Source organism: Fukomys damarensis, unplaced genomic scaffold (assembly GCF_012274545.1).
Source record: "Fukomys damarensis isolate Sample0158 unplaced genomic scaffold, DMR_v1.0_HiC HiC_scaffold_34, whole genome shotgun sequence".
NCBI lineage: Eukaryota > Metazoa > Chordata > Mammalia > Rodentia > Bathyergidae > Fukomys > Fukomys damarensis.
The window spans coordinates 20,497,866-20,517,827 of NW_022900946.1; the positions used below are offsets into that span (position 1 = coordinate 20,497,866).

At 49.6% G+C, this 19,962-nt stretch overlaps 2 protein-coding genes across 10 annotated transcripts; one reads left to right on the plus strand and one right to left on the minus strand.

Moving 5' to 3' along the window:
• The first annotated feature begins 609 nt into the window (after window positions 1-609).
• On the plus strand, window positions 610-16,975 carry Srrm2 (serine/arginine repetitive matrix 2). 9 transcript variants are annotated; one of them, XM_019204432.2, is made up of 14 exons: window positions 613-903; window positions 1,778-1,885; window positions 2,080-2,241; window positions 2,406-2,483; window positions 2,921-2,983; window positions 3,063-3,095; window positions 3,366-3,416; window positions 3,549-3,641; window positions 4,268-4,466; window positions 6,851-13,473; window positions 14,211-14,498; window positions 15,604-15,717; window positions 15,836-15,946; window positions 16,086-16,975. In XM_019204432.2, exons 1-14 carry the CDS (start codon window positions 662-664, stop codon window positions 16,093-16,095), a joined length of 8,175 nt encoding a protein of 2,724 aa, XP_019059977.1. In that variant the 5' UTR covers window positions 613-661; the 3' UTR covers window positions 16,096-16,975. The 9 variants fall into 9 exon arrangements, with proteins under 9 accessions (XP_010601871.1, XP_019059977.1, XP_010601869.1 ...); XM_010603567.3 differs by having other exon boundaries at window positions 2,924-2,983; XM_033758652.1 differs by lacking the exons at window positions 15,836-15,946; window positions 16,086-16,975 and having other exon boundaries at window positions 14,805-15,694.
• Window positions 16,976-17,060: 85 nt separating this feature from the next.
• Window positions 17,061-19,956, minus strand: Elob (elongin B). The gene is made up of 3 exons (XM_033758656.1): window positions 19,793-19,956; window positions 18,852-18,957; window positions 17,061-17,231 (listed from the first exon to the last, which is right to left on the minus strand). The coding sequence occupies exons 1-3, from the start codon at window positions 19,913-19,915 to the stop codon at window positions 17,119-17,121; spliced, it is 342 nt and encodes a 113-aa protein (XP_033614547.1). The 5' UTR covers window positions 19,916-19,956; the 3' UTR covers window positions 17,061-17,118.
• Between the last annotated feature and the right edge of the window lie 6 nt (window positions 19,957-19,962).

Sequence of the window (19,962 nt, forward strand, 5' to 3'; positions counted from 1 at the left end):
ATCAATGGTTCCATGAGTGTTTCTGTTGTACATGTTGGCCTGTAGTTAGTTGTGAGACTAAAGGCTAATTTGATTTGTGTTAACCAGACAGTCTAATCATTCCTGTATTTAGGGGCTGTTTAGTCCCTTTTTGTGTTTTTACTGGATAGTCTGAAATTCTTAGGTGAGTTCTAGGAAGAGTCTCTTGATGTGTTCTGTAGGCCCTTAACAGTTATATATTACAAGTCTATGTTGGGTGTTTGTTGTGTATCATATTTGGAGGGTTTAGGCAATAGAAAAGTTGATGAAGACACCACTTGTTTGTATTGGCACCGATGAAAAAGGGAGAGTGTGGAGAGATTTGAAAGAAAAGAGGAAACTTCCTAAGGAAAAGGAAGGAAATGTAAGAAGGAATGATTTAGAATTCTGTAAAAGAGCATTGGGAGAAAAGGCTATAAGAACCGTGCTGTGACTTGCTAGAAAGGAAGGGATAAAGGAGGGGAATTATTAGGAAACAAAGTTAGAGTGAAGCTAATAAAGTTGTAGTATAACTGTTAAAATAGGCATGAAGGAGAGCAGGGACGTGTGGGAGGTGGTAAGTGGTTAGTTTGGAGCCAGGGGCCTGACCCGTGTCTCCCCGCTCCCCCCCAGGAGCGGTGGTGCCCCCCTTGGGCACGGGGCCATGTACAACGGGATCGGGCTGCCGACGCCCCGGGGCAGCGGCACCAACGGCTACGTCCAGCGCAACCTGTCCCTGGTGAGGGGCCGCCGTGGTGAGCGGCCTGACTACAAGGGAGAGGAGGAACTGCGGCGCCTGGAGGCTGCCCTGGTGAAGCGGCCTAATCCTGACATCCTGGACCACGAGCGCAAGCGGCGCGTGGAGTTGCGATGCCTGGAGCTGGAGGAGATGATGGAAGAGCAGGGGTGAGGGAGGGTTTGGGAGAGCCAAGCACTGAGTGAGTGCAGAGCTGGGTGTTAGATGGGATGGTATGGAGCTTAGGGCTGGTTGAAAGATGCCTGGAAAGGAATTGTAGGGGAGGCAGTAGACGAATTAGAAAATTGAAAAGAATTAAGATGCAGTATAAAGTAGGAGATGAGAAAACTGTCTGGAACATGCATGGGAGCCTGAGGCAGTCTGTATTTAGATGGATGCATACGGGGAAGGGGGGGCCATTGAAGAGCAAAAATGGGCTGTCAGGAAATCAGATCAGGCAGGAAATGAGTTAGATAAGCTGACAGGTGTTGTCCTTGTAGGAAAGAAATAAATGGATTTAGTTAAGAATTGAGGCTTGGAAAGTATTAAAGGCAGAAAAAAGGATTTGGTAGAAAAATAGGAACTAGAAGAATACTCCAGTAAAAGTATTATCATGGGCTGAGTAGAGAAGTGACATAAGTTTGGTAAAGGAGCACACTGAGGAAGAAAGCCTTTTAGAGCAGTGGTTTTCAAACTTCAGCAGTGATCCTTTTATATAATATATCTTTGGAGTCTCAGGAAGTGTAAAAGACCTGTTCTTATCAAAGTTGGGGAGGAGCACTGGGAACTTTGCCAGCTGACTTTCCTTTCTTGACCCCTGAATTGTAGCATGTTTAAAATCCACTGTTCTAGAGGATGTAGTGAATAGAGGGAAGAAAGATGATGAGAAAAGATCAGAAGTGTGAGAATTTCAGGTGACAGTGAGTGAAAAAATTCTGTGTGTGCATGGAAAAGAAGGGACTGTGTTGGGAAAAGGGAAATGTAAACCTGGGACTGGGGAAGCTGCCCTGTCAAGTTCTAACCTGGTAGGGATTTGTCCTTCAGGTACGAGGAACAACAGATTCAGGAGAAAGTGGCGACCTTTCGGCTCATGTTGCTGGAGAAGGATGTGAACCCTGGGGGCAAGGAGGAGACCCCAGGGCAGAGGCCAGCGTGAGTGTTGAGTTCTCCCGTTTGTTCCCTGTGGACTCTATACTGCTGGCTTCTGGCTTCTCCTTTCCTGGGATTTTCCTTCTCCTTTTGTCTTCCTTATTCCATGGATGTTTGCCTTCTGCTTATAATTCTGAATATAGCTCTGCATTTTGCTTTTTATATCCTTTTCAGATTTTTGGTTTTTGTTCCTCTAGGGTAACGGAGACCCATCAGTTAGCAGAATTAAATGAGAAAAAGAATGAGCGACTCCGTGCTGCTTTTGGCATCAGTGATTCCTATGTGGATGGCAGCTCCTTTGATCCTCAGCGTCGTGCTCGAGAATCCAAACCTGCTCCCGAGCCTCCCAAACCTTACAGGTATTTCAGACCAAGAAACAAATACTAGATTCTCTCCTGGTTTTAAGCACCCTGTTCTTTGTATGTATACGTGTGTTATTTTTTAAATTCTTGAGATTTTGTTCTTCTGATGTTGAAATATCTTAAGAATTTGGCCTAACACCTATCTTTTTATCCTTATCCAGCCTTGTCCGGGAGTCTAGCAGTTCTCGCTCACCAACCCCAAAGCAGAAGAAGAAGAAAAAGAAGAAAGATAGAGGACGGTAAGTTAGTTGGAAAGTTATCCTAGTATGGGACCAATCCTGTGATATACTTTGTAGAAAATTAATTCTGCTTTCATAGAGCAGGTGGCATCTGTCACAAAAGTTAGGAAGAAGGAATTAGAATTTCAGGTTTTTGCTGGGAGAATCTTCCTAGCAAGGGTTGAGTCTCTACCTTGTCAATTAGTAACTAGCCAGCAGCATTTTGAATATCTGGAATTTTGCTTTTATTTTTAGATTTTTTATTTAAGGAGTTACCTGTCTCTCATAAAGAAATAAGTCCTGGCACCATGCGTGCCTGGCAAATGCAAAGTTCTGAGTTCAATCCCCAATACTGCAAAAAAAAAAAAAAAATCCCTGGGCCTATGTCTGAGGTATTTTAAGTGGTAGGACCAGAAAAAAGCCAAGTAGAATGACCCTGCTTTTGAACTCATTTTTAGCAGGTCAGAGAGCAGCTCTCCTCGACGGGAGAGAAAGAAGAGCTCAAAGAAGAAGAAGCACAGGTATGAGGTAGGAGTAATTGGAGGCTTACTGAGTTCAGGCCTATGTGTGGGTTTATTTATTTAATTTTTTTCTCAACAGGTCAGAATCTGAGTCAAAGAAGCGGAAGCACAGGTAAGAGCTGTTTGGCTCATGGTGGATGTAGTGGAACAGGGAAGTGGGGAGCTATTACTTACAGACCATGCTTGCTTTTTTTTTCCTCTCCTAGTTTGCTCTTTGACCAGTGAGTTTTTTTTTTTTTCCTTGACTATTGCTACTTTATTGACCTTTTCTTTTCATTTATTGATCTTTCTGGTATCATTTCCTTCCAGATCTTTCTGTCTCACATTTGGTTTTATTTCCTTCTTTAAAATTTTGTGTTTAACAACTTGCTTTATTTCCCAGGTCTCCCACTCCAAAGAGCAAACGTAAATCTAAAGACAAGAAGCGGAAGCGGTGAGTGACTTTGAGGGGAATTTACTTAGTAAGATGAGTGTTCTCTTGGAGAGGATAGAATCTCATGTTTCTGAGTGGTAAAGGGGTGAAGAGAGTGCCATTCTTTTGAGCTGTGTGGTGGTCTTTCTTCAGGTCTCGTAGTACAACACCAGCTCCCAAGAGCCGTCGGGCCCACCGTTCAACCTCTGCTGACTCTGCTTCGTCTTCTGATACTTCACGAAGTCGGTAAGGGGGAGTCCAGGAGGAAGGGAGGGTAAGGGAATGGTGGGTTAATCAACTTAATATTTATTGAGCGCCCACGGTGTGCTAGGCGCTGCACAGACCATTCGGAAGACACGGTCCCTGCCCTCTAGGAGCTGACAGGCTAAAGCAACAGGATGGACAGACATATACATTTCCCCTTCTCTTTTTTTATTTTAATTTGTTATTTTTTTGTTTTGTAATGATGTATATGGACTGCCAGAATAGGGGGGGGTTGTTCATGATGTCTGGGGGAGGAAGGAATCCTTACCCTGGCTTCCTTAATCGGGGAAGGCTTCCTGAAGGAGGTGGGCTCAGGTGAGTTGTGAATGAAGCAGGTAGGGAATGGGCCTGGTGGAGGGCTTGGGGATGTTTGGGGGAGGTGAATAAAGGGGTAGAGGGAGAACGTTCGTTCATTGGGATTGTGTTAGGAAGACAAAGAAAAGAGTTGACTGAATTTGAATTTCTTGAATGATTTGAGTCACATAACTAAGAATGTCTTTTGGAAGAGGGTTGTATGGTTAAAGTTGGATGGGAGTTGGGGAGGGGGTTTTCTGTTCTCCCTTAAGCTGATATCCCTTCTTTCCCTCGACATCCATTAACTCTCACAGGTCTCGAAGTGCTGCAGCTAAAACCCATGTAACTGTCTTGACTGGACGAAGTCCTTCCCCTGGCTCAGGGTGCCAAGGGGCGGGAGATCCACCTTCTAGTGAATTAGGTACCTCAAATACACAACGACCTAACAGTCCAGAACTCTCTACAAAGCAGCCTAGCAGCCCTTATGAAGACAAAGATAAAGACAAGAAGGAGGTATGTTCCTGAGTTTTTGCCAAGTTTTAGGATAGATGTAAAGTGAAGGGTAGCACACACGCACACACCTCCAACTAGAGATTGATTGCAGGGCCTTTACACTGAGGTACATCTCCAGCTCTTTTTTTTTTTTTAAACTTTTGATTTTGAGATGGACTCTTATAAATCTTCCCAGGCTAGGCTTGAACTTGTAAATCTGCTTAAACCTCCCGAGGTTTGCAGGATTACAGGCCTGTGCCACTAGGTCTGGCTAGGTGATTGTTTATTCAAAGTAGTGAAATTAGGCTGGACATGGTGCCATGTGCCTGTGACACTAGCACTCAGGAGCCTGGAGCTATAGGATTGCTGCAAGTTAGAGGCCAGACTAGGCTACGTAGTTCAAGGCCAGCCTGGAATACATACAATAATACATAGTGAGACTCTAAAAATAATAAAGTAGTGCCGGGCGTGGTGATGCATGCCTGTAATCCCAGCACTGGGGAGGCTGAGGCAGGAGGATTGCTGTGAGTTCAAGACCAGCCTGAGCTACATAGTGAGTTCCAGGGCAGTCTCAACTACATAGTGAGACCCTGTCCCAAAAAAAACAAACAAAAAACAAAGCAAAAAAATAAAAGTAGTGAATTTAGTTCCTTTCTTGTGTATTTCTCTATTATAAAGTTCTTAACACATCTGTAAATATTTTAGAATTGCAAGTGAATTGTGAAGGCGTTAGAATTTTGTGAGATCACTATTAGTATTCTGTTTGCACACATACATAAAATTGAAACAAAAGTTTAAGCCATGTTTATTGTTTTATTATTTATTTGTCTTTTTTCTCCTGTTTCATTATATGTTGGAATGCCTTAAAATTTTTCAGCCCATTGGGTTGGTGTCCACGGTTTGAAAACAATATGGAGTGGTCACCAGTAATTTGTTTTTATGTCTTCTATTCTAAGTCTAAAACCTGATTGTATTTTCTTCATTTAGCATCTCTACTGTAATCTCTAATTGATCTCATCTAACTGCCATTTTATTCATAGTTTAGTTTTCAAATCAAGGGCCTGAACACTTCAGAAATTTTACCTTCTTTCTCTTGGGTTTGAGTAATCAAGGATCCTGTATCATTTGTCTTGTTTTGTTTTTTGGTACCCGGGATAGAACTCTGTTTTTGCGCTTGCTTGCGAGGCAGGCAGCAGAACCACTGAGCTAAATTCCCGGCCCAAGGTTTCTATACTTTAGTATCCTTTTTTGCTTTTTAGCCATCTTGGTCAATTTTTTACCTCTGGGCTGAAGCTTGAACCTAGGGTCTCATATTAGGCAAGTACTCTACCACTGAATTACATCCGTAGTTCCTGATCAACTTTTTTTTTTCTCAGTACTAGAGATTGTAATCGACCTCGTGCTCTCAAGGCAGGCTTGAAGCCACTGAGCTAGCTAAAATCCCCAGCCCTTGATCAACTTTTAAAAAATTTTTCACATGAATCATATTCTTAGAATTTTGTTCAGCTGGCATGGTGGCACATGCCTGTAATCCTAATTCTCTGCAGGAGGAGCGCCATAAGGTCAAAATCAGCCTGGGCTGCATAGTGAGACCTTAACTCAAACGAGAAATGAATGTTTTTTGTGTTATTTTTTTCTTTTTTCCTTTTTAATATAGTTATTCCAGACCTTAAAAAATACATGGGGCCAGTGATTTTAGCTCAGTGGTTCCACCGCCTGCCTCACAAGAGCAAGGACCCAAATTCAATCCCTGATCCCCCCAATATATATATAAAATAATGCATATATAGTTATTTCTCAAGGATGAGGTCAGCTGCCACCCATTTTAGGAAGCTGCTCTTTATCTCTATTTAAAATACCATTTTGGGGGCTAATAGTGTTAGCATGCCTGAAGGCAGGAGTTTGATCTCTAGTAGGCCCCCTCCCCCCAAAAAAACACCCAAAACTTTTTTTTTTTTCTGTTCTTAAAGCACTTTGCAGTAGTAGTTTGTTAATTATAGTACACTTTGTCTTTTCTCTAGATTATAAGACGGGTGGGGGGGAGTGTGTGTGGAGACTGAATCCACATCTTCTTATTGAGCTACATTCCCAGTGCTTTTTTTTTTTTTTGAGAAAAAATTTTGCCAAGTTGCTGAGTTATTAGGGCTAGGGTTGGAATTGTGATCTTGCCTCAGGCTCCCAAAGTAAGACTTAAGGTCGCAGACTTTGTAGCCTTCCTATGTTTTACCCATCGTGTTTGATATGATGTCTTAATGAATATGACTGTGGTGAGGAAAAGGATTAATTGGTATTATAAGTGGGAAAAAGAAAAGTTTCCTTGGAAAGGGTGTTGAATTTACAGGTGATGATGAAGTTCTGGTGTTTATTTGTATATTCCCTATCCCTACTCTCTCTCCCACTTTTAGAAATCTGCAGTTCGACTTAGTCCCTCTCCGGAAAGGAGCAGCACAGGCCCAGAACCACCTGCTCCCACTCCGCTCCTTGTTGAGCAGCATGGCGGCTCCCCACAACCTCTTGAGAAAACTTCCTTAAGTCAGGAGCCAGTGAACCCCCCATCTGAGGCCTCCCCAACTCTGGGCCATTCACCACCTAAGTCTCCTGAAAAACCTCCCCAGTCATCTTCCTCAGAGAGCTGCCCACCATCCCCTCAGCCTACCAAAGTTTCTCGGCATGCCAGCTCTTCCCCTGAAAGTACTAAACTTGCGCCAGTTCCTGGCACCCGCAGAGAGATTTCTTCTTCTCCCACATCCAAGAATCATTCACGTGGCCGAGCAAAACGGGATAAATCGCATTCTCATACCCCTTCTCGTAGGATGGGAAGATCCCGTAGCCCTGCTAATACTAAAAGAGGGCGATCTCGGTCTCGAACCCCCACTAAGAGAGGTCATTCTCGGTCCAGGTCCCCTCAATGGCGTAGGTCTCGGTCTGCACAGAGGTGGGGAAGATCTAGAAGTCCCCAGCGACGTGGTCGCTCTAGGTCTCCTCAGCGACCAGCCTGGTCAAGGAGCAGAAATACCCAGAGAAGAGGCAGATCTAGGTCAACAAGGCGAGGCAGATCACACTCAAGTAGATCTCCAGCCACCAGGGGCAGATCTCGTTCTAGAACACCAGCCCGGCGGGGCAGGTCTCGGTCTAGAACACCTGCCAGGCGCAGGTCGCTGTCCAGAACACCTGCCAGGCGCAGGTCGCGGTCCAGAACACCAGCTCGGAGGGCAAGGTCTCGGTCCAGAACACCAGCTAGGCGCAGATCTAGGACCCGGTCACCAGTAAGACGGAGGTCTCGTAGTAGATCTCCAGCCAGGAGAAGTGGTAGGTCACGCTCTAGAACTCCAGCTAGACGTGGACGCTCACGCTCTAGAACACCAGCTAGACGTGGACGCTCACACTCCAGAACATCAACTAGACGCAGTGGACGCTCACGCTCTAGAACTCCAGCCAGGAGAGGAAGGTCTCGCTCTAGAACTCCAGCTAGACGAGGAAGATCTCGAAGTAGAAGTCTAGTTAGACGTGGAAGATCTCACTCTAGAACTCCTCAAAGAAGAGGCAGGTCTGGCTCATCATCAGACCGGAAAAACAAATCCAGAGCGTCTCAGAGGAGGAGCAGGTCCAACTCAAGCCCAGAAATGAAAAAATCACACATCTCCTCAAGGCGGAGCCGGTCTCTCTCTCCACCACAGTCCAAAGCAAAATCTCGCTTGTCTTTGAGGCGAAGCCTTTCAGGGTCTTCTCCATGTCCTAAGCAAAAGTCACAGACTCCACCTAGGCGCAGTCGCTCTGGATCATCCCAACCTAAAGCTAAATCTACAACCCCAAGGCGAAGTCGCTCTGGTTCTTCACCACCTAAACAGAAAACACCATCAAGACAAAGTCATTCCAGCTCACCTCCTCTCACTAAAGTGAAATCTGGAACACCACCAAAACAAGGGTCTGTAACGAGTCCCCAGGCCATTGAACAATCTGCAACGCCACCAAGACGGAGCCCATCTGAATCATCACCCGACCCTGAGATAAAATGTAGGACACCTTCTAGACAAAGCTGTTCTGTGGCCTCTCCACCTCGAGTGAAATCTCATACACCTCCCAGACGGAGCACATCAGAGTCATCATCTCCTCAGTCCAAAGTGATACAGTCATCACGACGAAGCCATTCTGGCTCCTCTTCTCCAAGTCCTAGTAGGGTGACTTCTAGAACATCTCCAAGGCAAAGCAGATCTGTGTCTCCTTGCTCCAAGGTGGAATCTGGATTTTTACCAAGACAGAGCCATTCTAGATCCTCCTCACCAGATATCAAAGTGCATCCTGGAACTCTACTGCAACTAAGTCAGTCAGGGTCTACGTCACCGTACCCCAAAGGAAAGCCTCAGACTGCACCAGGGCAGAATCTTTCTGAATCAAAGTCACCATGTTCCCTGGAGAAGTCTAAAGACTCCGGAGGCCAAAGTTGCTCCGGATCCTTCTCTCTCTGCCCAGGAGTAACATCTAGCACACCAGTAGGAGAGAGCTATTTTGACTCATATTTACAACATGAACAGTCTGAAATTTTGCTGGACCCAAGATCTGATACTAAAGGTACAGAAGTAAAACAGGGTCCTGTGGAATCTCCGTCTCTGCCGAGTAAATTTCAAACACCACCTAAGGGTAGCTGGTCCAGATCTTCATCTCCAGCCACTGAGCGGGCATCCAGATCTCCAATAAAACAAGATAGAGGTGAGTTGTCAGCAAGCCCTAGTTTGAAATCCGGAATGTCTCCTGAACAGAGCAGGACCCCATATCCTGCATTGGACTCCACATCTCTTATGGGACAGAGCAGATTAGAACCATCTCTTGAATCAAAAGAGAAGACTAGCTTACCCCTTCATGAAGATGTCACTACATCACCTTCCAGACCAAGGGACAAATTTAGTCCTCTGCAAGATAGGCCTGAGTCCTTGCCAGCAAAAGATGCACCTAAAATCCCAACAAGGGAAAGAAGTGCTGCTGGGTCACCTTCAGATACAAAAGACCAAAAATGTACTTTGCCTGAGTCAAACAATGAGAAATTAATGGAAGTGATAGAAAAGTCTGAACAACCTTCAAGTCAGGTCCTGCCACATATGTCTCTAGAACTTAAAGAAGTGACTGGAAGTAACTTTGAATCATCTCCTGAAGTAGAAGAAAGGTCATCTGTGTCTTTGGCTGTTGGCCAGTGTCAGTCTCAGCCACCTCTGGAAGCGGAAGTCTCTGCAGTGGCCTCATGTTGGGGAGGGCCACGTTTTTCTCCAGAACATAAAGAACTGTCTCCTGGGGATAATAGCTTTGGATCACCTTTAGAATTTAGAAACTCAGGCTCTGCTGCAGAAATGAGTACTGTATTTTCTCCTGAGGTTAAAGAAGATTTGAATGGACGCTTCCTTAATCAGCTGGAGACAGACCCATCTGTAGATATGAAAGAGCAGTCAAGATCATCCAGACACAGCAGTTCTGAGTTATCCCCAGATGCAATAGAAAAGGCAGGAATGTCTTCAAATCAGAGCATTTCGTCACCTGTACTTGATGCTGTACGGAGAACACCATCAAGAGAAAGAAGTAGTTCTGCATCTTCTCCTGAATTGAAAGATGGTTTACCTAGAACTCCTTCAAGGAGAAGCCGATCTGGGTCTTCTCCAGGACTGAGAGATGGGTCTGGCACTCCCTCTAGGCACAGCCAATCTGGGTCCTCTCCTGGAATGAAAGATCTACCTAGAACCCCATCAAGAGGACAAAGTGAGTGTGATTCTTCTCCAGAACCAAAAGTGTTGCCTCAGAGTCCTAGACCAAGAAGTCATTCTCCATCATCCCCAGAGCTCAACAATAAGTGTCTAACTCCCCAAAGAGAAAGAAGTGGGTCAGAATCATCAGTTGAACCAAAAACTGTGGCAAGGACTCCCATTGGGCAGAGAAGTCGATCTGGATCTTCTCAAGAACTTGATGGGAAGCCCAGTGCATCCCCCCAGGAAAGGAGTGAATCAGACTCTTCTCCAGATTCTAAAGCCAAGACACGAACCCCTCTTCGGCAGAGGAGTCACTCTGGATCATCTCCAGAGGTTGAAAGCAAGTCTCAAACTTCTCCTCGGCGCAGTAGGTCTGCCTCATCCCCTGAAATTAAAGAGAAGCCAAGAGCAGTGCCCAGGGCACAGAGTGGTTCTGATTCCTCTCCTGAACCCAAAGTACCTGCTCCTCGGCCCCTTCCCAAACGCAGCAGATCAGGTTCATCAAGTAAAGGTCGAGATCCTACTGAAGGAAGCAGTAGTTCTGAGTCTTCTCCAGAACACCCACCCAAATCCAGAACTGCCCGAAGAGGCTCCAGGTCCTCACCAGAGCCAAAGACCAAATCTCGCACACCACCTCGACGTCGCAGCTCTCGATCCTCTCCTGAGCTAACTAGAAAAGCAAGACTCTCTCGTAGGAGCCGTTCTGCCTCATCATCACCAGAAACCCGCTCTAGAACTCCCCCAAGACGCCGAAGAAGTCCCTCAGTATCTTCTCCGGAGCCACCTGAAAAGTCAAGATCATCACGTCGCCGGCGTTCAGCTTCATCTCCACGCGCTAAGCCAACTTCCAGGAGAGGCCGTTCTCCTTCACCAAAGCCCCGTGGACTACAGAGGTCCCGTTCCCGCTCACGTAGAGAGAAAACTAGGACAACCCGACGTCGAGATAGGTCTGGTTCTTCTCAGTCAACCTCCCGGAGAAGACAGCGGAGCCGGTCCAGGTCTCGGGTCACTCGTAGGCGGAGGGGAGGCTCTGGTTATCATTCAAGGTCACCTGCCCGGCAGGAGAGTTCCCGAACTTCCTCTCGTCGCAGAAGAGGCCGTTCTCGGACACCACCAGCCAGCCGGAAGCGTTCTCGGTCACGCGCGTCACCAGCTCCATGGAAACGCTCTAGATCTCGAGCCTCTCCAGCTACTCACCGGAGGTCCAGGTCCAGAACACCCCTGGTTAGTCGACGTAGATCCAGGTCTCGAACCTCACCTGTGAGTCGGAGACGGTCAAGATCCAGAACGTCAGTGACTCGACGAAGATCTCGATCAAGAACGTCCCCTGTGAGTCGAAGGCGATCCAGGTCCAGAACACCACCAGTAACCCGTCGCCGTTCCAGGTCTAGAACACCGACACGCCGTCGCTCCCGTTCTAGAACTCCACCAGTGACTCGCAGAAGGTCCAGATCTAGGACTCCACCAGTAACCAGGAGACGGTCTCGAAGCAGAACTTCGCCTATCACCCGCAGAAGATCACGATCCAGAACATCTCCGGTCACTCGCAGGAGATCCCGATCTCGCACATCTCCTGTTACACGAAGAAGGTCCCGCTCTCGAACTTCTCCAGTGACACGCCGCCGCTCAAGGTCCCGAACACCTCCAGCTATTCGGCGCCGCTCTAGGTCTCGAACACCACTGTTGCCACGGAAACGATCTCGAAGTCGCTCACCACTTGCTATACGCCGCCGGTCTAGGTCCCGTAGTCCACGAGCAACTCGGGGCAAACGGTCCTTAACAAGGTCTCCTCCAGCCATCCGCAGGCGTTCTGCATCAGGAAGTAGTTCTGATCGGTCACGATCTGCTACTCCTCCTGCAACAAGGAATCATTCCGGCTCTCGGACACCTCCAGTAGCACTCAGTAGTTCCAGAATGAGTTGTTTCAGTCGTCCTAGCATGTCACCAACTCCTCTCGACCGTTGTAGATCACCTGGAATGCTTGAGCCCCTTGGCAGTGCTAGAACACCCATATCTGTCCTTCAGCAGGCCAGTGGATCCATGATGGATGGTCCAGGTCCCCGGATACCTGATCATCCAAGAACATCTGTGCCAGAAAATCATGCTCAGTCTAGAATTGCACTTGCCCTGACTGCCATCAGTCTTGGCACTGCCCGGCCACCCCCATCCATGTCTGCTGCTGGCCTTGCTGCAAGAATGTCCCAGGTTCCAGCTCCAGTGCCTCTCATGAGTCTCAGAACAGCCCCAGCTGCCAACCTTGCTAGCCGGATTCCTGCAGCCTCTGCAGCGGCCATGAACCTAGCCAGTGCCAGAACACCTGCCATCCCAACGGCAGTGAACTTGGCTGACTCCAGGGCACCAGCTGCAGCAGCAGCCATGAACTTGGCCAGCCCCAGAACAGCAGTGGCACCTTCAGCTGTGAACCTTGCTGACCCTCGAACCCCTACAGCCCCAGCTGTGAACCTAGCAGGAGCCAGAACCCCAGCTGCCTTGGCAGCTTTGAGTCTCTCAGGCACTGGCACATCCCCAAATTCGGCAAATTACCCTGCTAGCTCCAGAACGCCTCAGGCTCCAGCCTCTGCAAACCTGGTGGGTCCTCGATCTGCACATGCTGCAGCTTCTGTGAATATTGCCAGCTCCAGAACACCTGCAGCCTTGACCCCTGCAAGTCTCACTAGTGCTAGGGTGGCTCCAGCGTTGTCTGGTGCAAACCTCACTAGCCCCAGGGTACCCCTCTCTACTTATGAACGTGTTAGTGGCAGAACTTCGCCTCCACTTCTCGACAGAGCTAGGTCCAGAACACCACCATCTGCCCCAGGCCAGTCTAGGGTGACCTCTGATCGGGCCCTCTCCCCTGCCTCAAGAACGGTTCAGGGTCCTTCACAGTCTCTTCCCCCAGCACAGGATCGACCTAGGTCCCCAGTGCCATCTGCTTTTCCAGATCATTCCCGTGCTTCAGTGGCCCAGTCTGCCCCTGGAGCAGGGTCTCAGTCCCTTTCCTCTGGGACAGTAACAAAGACATCCTCTGCTGGTGATCACAATGGCATGCTCTCTGGCTCTGCCCCTGGGGTGTCCCACTCCGAGGGTGGGGAGCCACCTGCCTCTACTGGGGCACAGCAGCCTTCTGCATTGGCTGCCTTGCAGTCAGCAAAGGAGCGGCGGAGTTCCTCCTCCTCTTCGTCCTCTAGCAGCTCCTCCTCGTCGTCATCGTCATCCTCCTCTTCATCATCCTCTGGCTCCAGTTCTAGTGACTCGGAGGGCTCTAGCCTTCCTGCTCAACCTGAGGTGGCACTGAAAAGGTGAGGGGATTTGATTTTGAGGAGTCTTCTAGGGGGAAAGGTGCTGGATGTATAAGGGAGTGGGGAGGGGAAATCATGTCACAGAATCTTGGCTCTTTGAGGAGATATGGGGTACCTTGCCCCTCAAGCTGGGGGCAGGAAAGAATGGGGTGGGGGTTATGGGGGGAAGGGATGGGACAGGTAAAATTCTCCAAAGATTAATTCTCTAGAGGATAATGATAAGTTTTCCGTCTCTACAGAGGACAGAACTAGAGGAAATGGACTTAATTTTACAGCAGGAGGGATGGCAGTTAGACCTCAAGAGGAACTCCCTGGGCTGGAAGGATCTTCAGAGGTCATCCCATCCCTCTCCCTGCCTCCAGGCAGGACGGCCCCTCCCCAGCCAACCTGCACTCACAGGGGCCTCCCCAAGCTGCGGCTCTCCAAGGAGGGAGACCACCCAGCTTCAACTTCCACATCTGAGCCCAGAGGCCTTATTCTTCCATCAGGGACATTCTTGAGGTTTAATCTTGATCCCTTGTGCTGCGGGCCCCAGCCTGTTGCTTGTGTTAGCAGAGGTCTGGTTGTCTCAGGCCACTGCTCTCCAGAGAAATGCTTATTGACTCGCCTTCCAGGGCTCCAAGAACTCCCAGGCCTTTCTCAGGCACCCCTCCCCCACTGCCGTTCCTCCAGGCCAAGGAAGGTAGGGTTGGGGCTGGGGCTGCTTGTTTCCTTGTGACACTGCTCTTCTCCCACAGGGTCCCCAGCCCCACCCCAGTTCCAAAGGAGGCTGTTCGAGAGGGACGTCCTCAGGAGCCAGCCCCAGCCAAGAGGAAGAGGCGCTCTAGCAGCTCCAGTTCCAGCTCTTCCTCTTCCTCTTCTTCCTCCTCTTCATCTTCCTCTTCTTCCTCTTCCTCCTCCTCCTCTTCCTCTTCCTCTTCTTCCTCTTCCTCCTCTTCCTCCTCCTCCCCCTCCCCTGCTAAGCCTGGCCCTCAGGCCTTACCCAAACCTGCAAGCCCCAAGAAGTCAACCCCTGGGGAGCGGAGGTGAGTTGACTTGCCTGGGGTGGAAGGGGGTGGGAGTTGACGTCTCCAGAGCAGGGACCCTAGGTGAGGTCCCTGCTGGGGTGCCTCTTTTGGACTTTGGTGTCTGGTCTTTTGGGGAGGAGTTGGGCACTCAGCACTCCCCAACACTCCATGGTGCCCTCTTCTGGTAAAGGGCTGCACCATCCATTGGGTCCTGAAGCTGGAATTGGGAAGTCCTAGGTTTCTTCCTCCCTCCCTTCCCTCCCTTCCCCTGTGCAACCTGGTCCCAGGGATTCTAGCTCTTAAGTTTCCCCATTGCTGCTGCAGGGCTCTGGTCTGGCCACCGTCATCTTCTCCCGACTCTGTCCACAGCCTCCTCCCTGTCTCCCTGCCTCCACGCCATTCTCTTCCACACGTAGCCAGAGGGATCTTTCTAAAACGCACATCTGGTTACTTCCCTCCACTCCACAAATCCTTCCGGGACGCCCTGTGGCCTTCAGGATAAAGCCCCACCTCTGCGGGAATGGCGTGTGAGGCTCTTCACCAGCTGGCCTTGCCCACCCTGTGCTCCTCCTGCCCGCCCCCACACATGCCCTGTGCTCCAGCCACACCCAGCGCCTTGCAGTCTAAGGAGAGCCCCATGCCTTTGGACATGCTGTTCCTTCTGCCTGGAATTTCCTTGTCCGCCTGGTGAACTCCTCGTTCTGCAAGACTCCACTCAAAACAGCACCTTCGAGAAGACTGCCCTGCCCCTCCCCTGCCTTGTCCATGTCCCCCAACCCCCCTGGGTCCCCAGAATAACGCACATCCATCCATTCCTGCGGGGCTGTTTCCCACACATGGGGCCCTGCGTTCCTCCCATGTTGGCCTTCTTCACTCCCAGACTGAGCTCCAAGGGCAGGGACTGTCTTTTATCTTTGCATCCCCCGCTGTACCCTGGGCCCTGCCCACTGGGGGCACTCGGTGGATGGTGTGCGGGCGGATGGGTGAGTGCGGACAAAGGTGGGTCTGAGGCTGGCCCTGCGTGGTGTGAGGTTTGGTGGTCAGGACCTGGGTGGGTGGTCCTGAGTGTCAGCTGGTGGTTTTGGAAGGGCATGGTGCTATGGAGTTGTCCTCTGCTCCCCAGGTCCCGCAGTCCCCGGAAACCAATAGATTCCCTACGGGACTCTCGGTCCCTGAGCTACTCACCTGTGGAACATCGCCGTCCCTCGCCCCAACCCTCACCACGGGACCAGCAAAGGTAGGGCCCAAAGCAAGTGCTAATACCTGGTCTGTCTTGGCCCCCATGTAACTTAGGCAAAAAGAAGTTTTGAGCAATGAAAGGTCTTGGAGTCTGATGGCAGTTCTCTGTGTTGCAGCAACAGCGAGAGAGTTTCCCGGAGGGGCCAGCGCGGGGACAGCCACTCTCCAGGCCCTAAACGCAGGAAGGAGACACCTAGCCCCCGGCCTGTGCGTCACCGCTCATCCAGGTACCATCTCCTAGGAGGCTAGACCCCTTCTTACAGCTAGCTAGCTGGCTGTTGGGGAAGGGCATACTGGGAGTACCTCGGAAAGTTGAGGGCTGAGAGGAACCCCTACATACAGTGATCCTAGTCTTTTCTGTTGCAGGTCTCCATAAATATTTTGGGGAATTCTACAGCAGCCCATGGTCTGGAGCCACAGGGAGTGTCCCCTTCTTCCCCTGCGGAGCCATGGGAGGGGTCCTTGTCTGTCCTGCCGAATTCTGGCAGCATCTTGGGGGAGGACTCTCCTCCCACTTTTTTTTTTCTTTGTTCCTGTGAAATGTTAATCTCTGTGAGTTTTTCCTGGTTCATGTGTTTTGCGGGGAGTTGGGGTGGGTGGGAATGTGGGTAGGAGTTGGGGGAGGAGGGAAGGATGCAGTTCAGGACACCCTAAAGTCAGCAAGGTCCTGGGAATTGTGGGCCCTCTTAGATCCTAAGGATGGTGGTTTGGTTCTGAGCAAGTTACATAAGGTGTTCTAGGAAGGGCAGTTTGATTTTTGTTGGCCTGACTGAAGTTGTGCCCCCCCAACTTTTCTTCACATTTCTTAAAAGGCATTTTGGTTTTTTTAAAATCTGTACAGCAAGAGCAACTTTTTCTGTCAAATAAAAATGAGAAATGCAGGATTGGGCTGTAGACTGAGCCATCTTTAACCTTCACAAGTCCCCAAGGCTGTTTGTGATCTCCAGAGGGTCTTCCAGGATTTGATCCCCTTGTGAAACCAACTCTCAAAGGAGACACCCGGCTTGGGGCTATACAGTAACCCTGGCCTCTGCCTCTCAGCCTGGAAGACTGAGCAGGATGGCTCTGGGAGTGCAAGGACAAGGATGGGAGGTGCTTTTTAAAGACTGATCTTCTTGTCCCCTGTAGTACCAGGCTGCCCCAGGGGTTCACTCAGTCCTCTCTCCTGGAGGAATCAGCTTCGCCTTCAGGGCAGCTCAGGTACCAGAGGGCAGATGGCCAAAATCTCAGACAGCAAGCAGCCTGGTAAGGAAAGGTTGAGTGGGGAAGCAGACCCATCTCAGGTAAGGTGTAATGTCTGGGGGTAGTGGGGAGTGAGAAAGAGGCAGCGACGAGGCAGAGCAGAAAGCCAAATCTTCTTTATTGGGGCAATGGGCTTCTGGGGGTGGGCCAAGGGCCCTCACTGCACAGCTTGTTCGTTGGTGCTGCCTCCGGAGTCCTGAGGCTTCATCACATCTGGAAGCTCCGGCGGGCTAGAGAAAGGCTCAATGCGCAGGGCCTCAAAAGTGTCATCTGTTGGGGAGGGACAAAGTTGGAGAAGGTGCCCTGACTCCAGTCCCACCAGGGCCTTGACATCACCTGTGGTAAGCCTTAAGTTTGAGTGTAACTAGGAAAGTCTTGACTTACCCCACCTCCAACTGCCTGACCTAGCAGGGGCAATGAAACGTCTTCCATCCCTACAGATCCAAACTGACCATGGCACACTCCTACCCCAGCCATTCTGGGGCCCTTTTCCTTCATTGTTTTTTATTGATACCCAGTATCAAACTCAGGTCTCTGCACTTGAGAGGTAGGCAGTGGAACGACTGAGCTAAATCCCCAGTCCCCTTTCCCTCATCTTACAAATCCATTAAGTAAAACTGTGGGCAGAAAGCCTATACACACCTACCACCTTTTTTGTCTCCGTATGTTCACCCAGAATCTCATTTTTAAAAAATCCTATTATGCCTTTACTAAGATGCCAGAGATTAGAAATACTAAACAGTTTGCCAGCTGCTTATTAAACTTCCATGGCTTCTGATCTTAAAAGTCGTTGCCTTTGTCTCTCCCGTCATTTGTCTAATGCTCGAACCTGTTCCATTCTCCCGTATCAGGTTCTTTCCTCCCTCAGGGCCTCTCTACTTGGTGGTCCCCACAGTGGTTCCAGTTCCCACTGCTGCCCTAGCATTAAACAAATGAACCTCACTTTCCTCCTTTCCACCCAAATTGACTCCACCTGCTGTTTTCAAATGATCCTCTTCCTTCTCCATCACTTGGCATGTCTGGGGAGCAGGCTGATGGCTATAATCAGGGAATTGGGGGGCTGGAATTTAGCAAAGAGAGGCCAGGGATGCTGCAAGCACCTTGCAATCCACATGGAATTATCTGGTCTCAAATCATCTAATCTTCCAACTCATAAATTTGCAGTAACAATTCTTGTTTCCACCACCACTCTTGTAATCGGTTTAGCCAATGCTAAACTTGATTTAACATTGTCATTTCCCTAACTGAGCAGTTTGGGGCTGAAGAAGAAAATAGTGGTAGAGGGTGCAGCATCCAGTCAAGGTCCAGGAAGCTAATACTGATTGGTCAGCTTTACCCAGAAGAGCCTTTATACAAATAGTCCTTGAGGAAGCAAAGAGCAAACAGCTTACATTGCCTATCACAGCCACCACTTGCCTTAAAGGTAACAGGGATACAGGGTCACCACCATATCCAATGCCATAGGTAGGGGTTATGGGAAAACCAAGTTACCTCCATTTGCCTTGATTTTCAAATATGCAAAATGGGGTCATCTACAAACCTTGAGTTAACTGCTCAAATTAAAAAGGCCACTTGGGAGAATGCAGCCCTGACCTGGCTTAGAAAGCAGATTGATTAAATGTGTTTTCAGCCCCACCTGCCCTCTCAAAGGGGCACTCATATGAAGCCTGAACTGTACAATCATCTCGTAATGCGGTACAACTGCCTCAGCGTCACCATGCAGGCAGACTTCTATCTGTGGAGCACTCGCAGCAGGCAAGGCCTTTGGTGTTGGGGCTCAGGCTGTGCTCTTCTGAGGCAGGGATGATCACACCCTACTGTGGAGCTGGGAACTCCAAGCTGGTGGGGTGAGAGTGACAAGCAGCTGGCCGCCCAGCCCTGCCTGCTTACCTGCCCGGAAGGCCAGCCCCACTGTGGCTGGGGCCTGTGGCCTTGCTGTCTGGCTGGTAAAGCCGCACTCGCCCAGTGTTTTGCCATCATCTAGAAGCTGGTCATCCTGAAGAGATAGGAAAGGTCTTAGGTGAGGTCCCCGGAAAGGCAAGGTACACACGCCTCTGGCCAGCAACTACAATGGAAGTCAGAGGGAAAAGAGGCCCAAGTATGGGTGACACCCTCAAGTATGTAAAATACAGATTCCAGGACCCTATCTAAGAACTTCAACATCAAAACCTTAGAAGGAAAGGACTTATGGGTTCTGGGTTTCCCAAACTCTCCAGGTGAATCTAACGTAGGAGCCATCACTCTAGTCAGGGAGGCTGGGCTAAATTTGTTTCTCAGGTGTTACCTTGGTCAAACTGATTAAATATTCTTGTTAAAACTTCCCAACTGTAAAATAAGAATTACTAGAATTCCCCACTCTTAAAGCAATCAGATCTCAGACAACTATGAAGATGCAGAAAGCACTGGGTCCAGGATGTGGCACTGGGGACAGGAAAGACCAGATTTGAAGCTGAATATTTCCCACCTTCCAGCTGGAATTGGGTCGTTGTACTTAGTGACGATCTCATGCTACTGGGAGACCTGACTCAAAGCCTAATACATCCGATTTCCCAGCGAGGATCCCAATCCTCCAGCCACCCTGGCTGAACGCGCAGGAGGCTTGAAGGGGTCGGGGGTGGGGTCCTCCAGAACATGGGCGAGAGCTTGGTGGGTAACACAGGTTGGCCCGGTGAAGCGGTGCGGGGACCGGACCTGCCTCAACAGTTATTTCTCTGCACGGAGTCCCACCTCACCCCCAGAAATCGCGATCCTCGGGCAAACCAGGATGGGCGACCTGATGGCCCTGGGGGCCGCCACTCGGGCCCCCTGACGCGCCCGCCCGCCCGCCGCACCTTGTACAGCCTCTGCTCATCTGGCGGCCGCTTGAGGATGCCCTCGACGATGCGCTTCAGCTCGAACACGGTGCTCGACTCCTTGGCGTCCGTGAAGATGGTGGTCTTGTGGCGCCGGATCATGAGGAACACGTCCTGGGGGCGACCGGCCCACGTCAGTGCCCGGAGGC